This window comes from Pipistrellus hanaki (genome assembly GCF_964339955.1).
Source record: "Pipistrellus hanaki genome assembly, chromosome: 15".
NCBI lineage: Eukaryota > Metazoa > Chordata > Mammalia > Chiroptera > Vespertilionidae > Pipistrellus > Pipistrellus hanaki.
Window position 1 is genome coordinate 5733582 of NC_140517.1, and position 8446 is coordinate 5742027.

General features: G+C 59.4%; 1 protein-coding gene across 1 annotated transcript; it reads left to right on the forward strand.

The window, feature by feature from the left end:
- Positions 1 to 2958: 2958 nt before the first annotated feature.
- SPMIP8 (sperm microtubule inner protein 8) lies at positions 2959 to 6769 on the forward strand (the record flags this gene model as incomplete). Its single annotated transcript, XM_084906824.1, has 7 exons — positions 2959 to 3181; positions 4179 to 4240; positions 4505 to 4679; positions 5336 to 5397; positions 5608 to 5672; positions 6002 to 6034; positions 6739 to 6769. The coding sequence occupies 7 exons, from the start codon at positions 2959 to 2961 to the stop codon at positions 6767 to 6769; spliced, it is 651 nt and encodes a 216-aa protein (XP_084762950.1).
- Between the last annotated feature and the right edge of the window lie 1677 nt (positions 6770 to 8446).

An 8446-nucleotide genomic window follows, 5' to 3' on the forward strand; every position in this document is an offset into this window, starting at 1 on the left:
CTCTCCCTTCCTGTCTGTAAAAAATCAATAAAATATATTTTTTAAAAAAGATAAGTCCTGGTTAAACTATGCAGCAGGAAAATGAATTACCACTTGTAGGAAGTTGGGACTGTGACTTGGAAGAGGTACTGGAAGCTTCTAGACTGTTTTTTGCTTTCTTTAGTTAGCATCTATTTTTCAGGACCACTTTGAGGGGTATAATTTACATGCCATAAATTTCACCCGTTTCAGTGTACAATGAGCTTGAGTAACATGCCCGAGCTAGGAAATTAGCACCCTCTAGTTTTAGCACATTCCCATCACCCACCCACCCCACCCCCACGAAATCCCTCATATCACTTCCTGTCCTGCCCCAGCCCCAGGCAACCACTAATCTGCCTTCTGTCTCCCAGGCTTTGCCTTTCATGCACATCTATAGACATAAAAGCCTAAGTGACCGGACGACCGGCTGGTAGCTATGACCTGCACTGACCACCAGGGGACAGATGCTCAATGCAGGAGCTGCCCCCTGGTGGTCAGTGTGCTCCCACCGCCAACCTCCTGCAGCTGTCCAACCTCTCATGGTCCCTCCCCCTGGTTGGCCTGCCCCAATCAGCCCCAATCAGCCCCAATCGCCAGCCAGGCCAAGGGACCCCACCTGTGCACGAATTCATGCACTGGGCCTCTAGTTTCATATAAATGGATCACATAATCTGTGGAGTGTTTTTGTGTGTGATTTCTTTCATAATGTTCTTCGCATAATGTTTTTGAGGATCATCCACATGATAGCACATATCTCCGTTTCTTTTGCATTCTCAAGAGTATCTCATGGAGCCCTGACTGGTTTGGCGCAGTGGAGAGAGCATCAGTCTGTGGACTGAAAGGTCCCAGGTTCGATTCCATTCATAGTGCCTAATCCTACGTGTACTCACAGGCTCAGCACCCAGGCAGGCATATGCAAAGTACATGCCAATATATGCAAATAGCTCAGGCTCTCCCAGGGGTCCCTTGCCTGAGGGTCTCTCTCGCTGATTGTGACCGAGGTGGTAACCGGCCCCAGAGCTTCGGGGTCCTGGGCTTGGGCACTCGTGACCTTGCTTTCTGGGAAGGAGGGAGGGAGAGAGGCTGCAGGGGGCTGGGGATGATATATCACCTGCTAATCTCCGTTCTGCTGAGGCCACCACTCTCCCTGATCCCCTTATGCTGACTCTGGACACTGGCCGCCACTAATCTCCACCTCTGGAGCCCCAGTGGCTGGCAGGGAGGACAGTGCCCTCTTTCCTGAGGTTTACAGGGAGGGAGGACCCTCCCAGACCCCAGACACCCCTCATGGCAAGGCCTGGGCCCAGAGAGAGACAGTAACTAATCCAGGATCACACAGCCTGCCCTGGCCAGCCCTGGCACGGCCCTCCCCAGGGAGCCCGGCTCCCTGTCTGACATTTCCCGACATGCCTGGCCTGTGCCGTGGCCCAGGGGACAGCAGCCTCAGGAAGGCTGAGGTAGAGGGGTGGGCAGGGACGGTGGGCAGGGACGGCAGGGAGGAACAGAGGACCCCTGGCTGCAGGCCCTTCTCCCCAGAGCCTGTGGTTGCCAGGGTTGCCAGGGAGTGGGTGCCCTCACAATCAGGGTGCAATGGGCATTGTCCCTGCAGAACATTCTTTGCCGTCCTGGATAAAGTGTCTTATAAGGCACTGGGCCTGGCCCGTGTCCCTGCCTCTTCCCCGCCCCGAGCAGCTGGAAGAAGAGAAAATCCCTATAAGCCTGACCACCTGGGGCCTGAGGCCTGCAGATCAGGTAGCCTCCCTTCCCTGCTCCACTCCCTGGCCCTCCCCCTGCAAGCCCGTCCATCCCCTGTGCCCTCTCCCTGCTCTTCCATGGCCCTGCGTCCTCGCCTCCTGCCCACCTCCCACCCTCCTTTGTCTCTGGCCTCTAACGGGGGCGTGGGAAGGAAATGAGCTAGGTCAGCAAATCCTCACTAGATTTGAAAAGACAGAATGGCTCCCGGGACTCCCTGCTTTTTATTTTTTTAATTCTTTTTAAATATATTTTATTGATTTTCTTACAGAGAGGGATAGAGAGTTAGAAACATGGATGAGAGAGAATCATCGATCGGCTGCCTCTCGCACACCCCTTACTGGGAATGATGTGCCCACCACCAAGGCGCATGCCCTTGACCGGAATCGAACCCGGGACCTTTCAGTCCGCAGGCCGACGCTCTAGCCACTGAGCCAAATCGGTTTCAGCTACCTGCTTTTTAAAGGGAGGCACTGCCCTGGCAGGAATGTCTCCCTCGTTCGTATCTTGTCTCTCCCCTTCTTTTAAAATGCACGTGTCTCCCTGCAGAATCTTGAGTAAATGCCAGAGGCCTTAGCGAAGGCCAGAAGTCCATAATTAGTCCCCGTTCCGAGCTAAATCTGAACCCAGTTGCTGCTGCCGCTTCCTGCTCGTTATTTAAGAATAGACTCAAATGCCACCTCCGCTAGACCATTCCCCGAATGCCCCAACGCCAGCCTCCCCAGACACACACACCCTTGTCCTGACCCTGTCAGAGCCCCTAGCACAGGGGTCTTCAAACTACGGCCCGCGGGCCACATGCAGCCCCCAGGGGAGTCTGATCCTGCCCGCCAGGTTTTTTGGGCAGTGAGCGCAGCCGAGGTGTTACAGTAGGAATTAGTAGTTCATATAGTCCGGCCCTCCAGCTCTCTGAGGGACCGTGATCTGGCCCCCACTTTAAAAAGTTTGAGGACCTAGGGCAGCCTAGCACATCCCGTGTGTGTGTGCCATGTTGTCTGACTGTCCCTGCCGCCCCTTGGGAGCTCATGAAAAAAAATAAAATTAAGTTCTGGCATACAGTAGGTGCTCAATAAATGCCGGGCCAGACGACACATCAGCACCGGCCAAGGTGGTGTTCCAATATGGAAGGGTGTCCGGCTGACCCGAGCCCAGGGTGAACCCCTTTGGACTCTTTGCTCCCCAGCGATGGCCCGCATCATCGACCTGGTGCCCTGGGACGATGGCACCACCCACCTGTATGCGTCCCCCGCCTTCCTGCTCCCCATGGAGCGGCGGAGAAACCAGCTGGCCAGCGTGAAGCACCAGCTCTACCACCCGGCCCTGCCCACCCTGCGCCGCATGGACATGGACTCTGCCAGGGCCTGCCTGTCGGACGAGCACTGCCAGACCACCACCTACTGCCGCAAGGGTCAGTGGGCTTTTGGCAAAGGGCTGGATGGCTCAGAGGAGAGAGATCTGGGAATGCGAGGCCATGAGTGGCAGGTGGAAGCATCCAAGGGGCTAAGGCCCAGCGCTGCTACTTCCTACCCAGGAGACCTCACAAGACCTGAGCTTCAGTTTCCTTATCAGTAAAATGGGGGTGAGGATGGGACCTGCCTCCCAAGGCCGAGTGTGAGGCTAAAACGAGAAAAGGCGGGAAAAGTAATTAGACGAGTGCCTGGCACCTAACAGGTCTTAACAGATTGAGCATATTGATGTAGATGTTATTGTTATTCATGGAGAACAACTGTGCAGAGGTATAAGCACTAATAACAACTTCTGCCCAACCCTTCTCCACCTGGAAAACAAGTGGAAATATTTTTTCCATTTGTCTTTTGACTTCTCGTGTTGTTTTTGCAATGCAGAGGTTTATTGTTATGGAGCCAAAGTTACCAACTTTTTCTTTAAGGCTCCCAGATTTAGAGTTGGCACGGCCTTCGCCACCCCAAGATTAGGAAGAAATTTACCCATATTTTCTTTCTTTTCTTTTTTTCTAAAGATTATTTGTAATTGATTTTTTTTTTTTTTTTTTTTGAGAGAGAGAGAGGGACGGAGAGGAGAAGGGGGCGGGGGGCGCGCCATCAATCAGCTGCCTCTGGCATGCCCTCTACCGGGGATCAAACCAGCAACCTTCCAGTGCATGGGATGATACCCCACCAACTGAGCCACACTGGCCAGGGCTACCCATGTTTCCTTCTAGTACTTCTATAGTTTCTGTTTTCTTAATATTAAAATATTTGATCTCTTGGAGTTTATTCTGTTGTAAGCCATATTAAGTAAAAATCCACTTTATCTTAGTTTTCTTAAAGTTGTCAAATATTTCCCCCCAAAAGAAATTATAAGCAGTGTGGGCCAAACCTCTTCTGGTGTGGGCCCCGTGACGCTGTGCAGGAGACATGCCCCCTGCCTTTCTCTTCCTTCTTCAGATGACTTTGACAACGCACAGTACACACTCCTCGGTGTCCCCAACAAGCCCCTGCAGTGCTTGGTGAGTGGGTGTCCTTTGCCCTGGCCCTGGGTTTGCTCAGGGGAAAGGAAGGCAGGCCACGCCTGCACCCAGCCCCAGGCACCTCTGCTCTTGGGCTCTCCTCCGTGTACTTCCTCGGCTGCCGCCGGGGACCCTGGTCCCCTTCCCATCTCCATCAGGGGCTGCAGGCGGCCCTCGGTCAGCTCCGCCCTCCAGGGCAGTTTGCACCGGCCTCCCAGGCTTCTGTCTCTGCCCCCGGGGCCCTGACTGCCATCGCCCGGGCAGGACATCACCGCCACCGGCCAGAAGATCCGCCACAGGAGCCGCGAGGGGAAACTGGCGCCCATCGCTCCGGGCATCAACCGAGCCAGCTGGCCCAGATTCACCCGCGCCATCGAGGACTGGTCCCGCTTCGTGTCGTCTACCGGCGAGTTCAGGCTGCCCTGCCCGAGCAAGAGGGGTGAGTCTCCCGGGCGCGGAGGATGCCCTGGGAGTCTGGGACCCGCAGCGCTGACCACGGACAGGGGACAGAGGGATGGGGCGGAGGGGAAAGGGGCGCTCCAGCAAGGACAGGGCGGGGAAGCTGGGGAGCAGTGGAGTACGGAGAGCGGGAAGGGCTGGGACGGATTGAGGGATATGGAGGCGAGGTTCCTTTTAGGGACAGGGTGGAGGCAGGTCCGGGCCAGGAGCCTTTGGGGCTGAGGCTGAGCCCAGGGTGGGTTCAGGGACCCGCGAAGCAGGGTCTGGAGGCGGGGCTTGTTCCCACCACTCGGTGGAGACGGGACCGGTTCCAGGTTCAGGTGAGAGAGAGGGCGGGGCCGGTTCTAGGAGCAGATGTGGGCGGGGCTTGGTCTGGGGGCGGGCTCAGGTGAGAGAGAGGGCGGGACTGGTTCTAGGAGCAAGTGAGGGCGGGGCTTGGCCCAGGGGCGGGGCTCAGGTGAGAGAGGGAGGGGCGGGGCTTGGTTCGGGGGCGGGGCTCAGGTGAGAGAGAGGGCGGGACTGGTTCTAGGAGCAGGTGAGGGCGGGGCTTGGTCTGGGGGCGGGGCTCCGGGGAGAGAGGGGCGGGGCTTTCTCCGGTGTGCTGGGGACGGGAGATGGCGCTCTCTCCCTCCGCAGTGGAGAGCTTCAGCGGCTACGCGGTGCGCTACCTGAAGCCGGAGCTGACCCAGAGCTGGCGGGTAGGGAGGGCTGCGCTGGCCCGTCCCTGGGGGCCCGGCAGGGGGGAGGGAGGAGCGGCTAGCCCGGGATGGGCCGTGGGCAGAGGGGGGTCTCCCAGGCCTCAGGGCCAAAATCTCCCGCCTAGTGCGCTGGTTGGGGCATGCTCGGTGGGGTTGGGGGTGCGTGTCTCCTGGCTCACGGGCCGCCCCCATCCCTCCGGCCTGCCCCAGTACTGTCTCAACCAGAACCCCAGCCTGGACCGCTACGGACAGAAGCCCCTGCCTTTCGATTCCCTGTAAGTGCGGCCACGGCCCACCCCACCCCCCTTCCCCACCCCGGACCCCTGTGGGACGAGGGAAAACTGGTTGGCTCCAATACACCGCAAGGAAATCGCAATTTCAAAACGAATACCTGTTGAACTCCTGCCCAATGGAGCCCCCTGTCCTCCAGTCCCCGGCAACCTGGCCCTTTCGGGTGGGTGGAATCCTTCTGGGGGCTGGCGGCTCCGGGGTGAGAGCCGGGTCTCTGGGAGGGAGGCTCCCTAAGATGGGAATGCGCCTCCCCGCCCCGTTCACCCTCCTCCCGCGCCTCCCTACCCTGTTCACCCTCCTCCCTCTCCTGCAGGAATGTGTACCGGCAATTCGGCTCCAAGTACAGGTTGGTAGCCGCCCGCCCCGCCCCGCCCCGCCCCGCCCCTGCCTTTCCTCCCTCCGCCTGGGCTTCTCCCTCCGCCTGGGCTTCTCCCTCCGCCTGGGCTTCTCCCTCCGCCTGGGCTTCTCCCTCCGCCTGGGCTCCTGAGGGAGGCTCTGAGGGATGGGGAGCCCCAACCACGTCAGAGAGAGCGGCTGCCTCCCAGGGCCCCGCCCAGGCGACAGCGCAGCCCACCTGGGGGGGGGGGGGGACAAGCTCTCTGTCCCCCCCAGTGTGCCCCCGGCCGTGCAGGGTTGGGGGGCTGCCTGAGAGGACACAGGGGCCGGAGAGCAGGCAGATTTAAGACACGTGCTGGAGAGGGTCAGGGCCGCCCTCCGGGATGCAGAGCTGGTGGGAGCTGGGGTGCACACCCAGGGGCACGTGTGATTCGGTTACTGACATGTAACCCTGCCCTGCAGTTCTCTAAGGGGTGAAAGTGAGTAATTTGGTGCATGGCTGGGGGTGAGAGGGAGATAAAGGGAAGGGGCTTGGAAGTCAGGCAGAGCAACTGGAAATATAACAAGGGAACTAGGGAGCCATGGAAGGTCCTTGAGCCACAGAGAGACAGGGCGGAAGCTGTGTTTTCAGAGCGGTAAGGACAGGGGTGGACACCCTGATTTCCCCCCAGGATACCCCGGAGGCGCCCGCCTCACCCCTGTTTCTCTCCACAGTCGCGTCAACTACCTGATCCCCTGGCATTAGTCTGTGAGGAGGAGGCCGCTGCCCAGGCTGCTGGGCCGTGCCACCTCAGTTCCCAGCTGGACAGCCCCATCTCCCTGAGAGTCCATCCTCACTGGGAATAAACTTAATGCTCCCATGGGGAGGCGGCGGCTCATATCCTGTGTGTGTGTGCGCATGTGTGTGCATATGTGTGTGCACATGTGTCTCTGTGTGTGCCTCTGTGTGTGTGTGCCTGTGTCTGGGTGTATCTGTGTGTGTGTACATGTGTGTGTCTGTGTATGTATGCCTGTGTCTGTGTGTGTGTGTATGTGTCTGTGTGTGTGTGTGTGTGTGTGTGTGTGTGTGTGGCAGGGGCTGGGAGTGGCCAGGACCTGCAGAATACAATATCTTACCCTTTCCTGCTCCTCCTGACTCCTGCAGGACTGGGGGGGTTAGGGGAGACGGAGAAAAAATCAGGATCTACGCCCCGAGGCCCAGCTGGGGGTGAGATGCAGCAACAGGCAGAGAACTGGGGTTTCCTTGTGCCCCTGTCCCCTGCTTATGGCCCCACAAGCAAGTCCCCTCCGCCTCAGACTGGAAACTTGAGCCCTAAAGAGAAAAGAGGAGGTTCAAAGGGGATTTTTTCCGACACCATACAGTGTACGGGGGAAGGGGAGAGGGGTGTGGGGGGGTGAGGGGAGGCTGGAGAGGTGGTGGCCAGCTCGGAGGGCTGACCAGGCCTGGGGGCTCTTCCCTGCGGTACAGCCAACACAGCTGAGAGACGGAGTAAGATGCTGCCCAGGCCCCTCAGAGGAGCGAGCGTCCTGCCCCACAGGCCCCGCCAGCGACAGGCCGTGTGAGCACACGCTGTCGGCCCCCAGTGCTGGCGGTGGGGATGGGCTGGGTGGGGATGGACGCCTTCAGTGACAGGGAGACCCACAGCCCCCCCCCCCCCTCCATCCTTCCACCTTCTCCTGGGGCCCCAGGCATTCCAGCCGGAACCTGTGAATCTGCGGAAGGTCAGGCTTTTCCTGGAGGCATGACCTTCAAGGAACAAAGAAACCCGCCAGCCAGCATGAGGGTGGCAGCTTATCACAGGGAGCCTGCCCAGGCTGGGAGGCCCCGTCCTGTCTGAGGCCCCCTCTGAAGGGGGGAGGGAGAGCAGGGGGCTGAGAGGCCAGGAGGGAGGACTAGAGACCAGAGAAGGCCCTGCCCCAGGTGCTTGCGGAGGCCCGGGCTCTTTCTAAAGCTGCTCTGCACAGATGGGAGACGGAGCCCAGTGGCTTGGGCCTCTGAGGAAGCAGAGGGCTGGCCGCCCCCACTGCCTGCTGGGAAAAAGCTCCCCTGCTCCCCTGGCCAGACCCGGTGCCAACTCCAGTCCCGGCCATTGTCCCGGCTTCCTGGTCAGCTGCAGTGGGTGGGAGCCAGCGCCCCGGGCGCCAGTGGCTGGAGCTGGAGCCTGTGAGGTCCCAGCCCCATCTGGCCACCGCCCGCAGTGCCAGGCTCCTTATCACTAACCGCATGGCCTTGGGCAGCCCCGCACATCTCAAGGGTCTGCCCTCCCATCTCAGGGGGACGGCATGGGGCTCGGGCCAGCTGGGGGATGGGACGGGTCTTGGGAACAGGGTGTGGAGGGGAGTGGGACACCCCTGGCATTCAGATTGTAGAGCCAGGCCGGCCCCCTCCCTCCTCTGCCCCCTCACCCCCCCTCTACGTGCC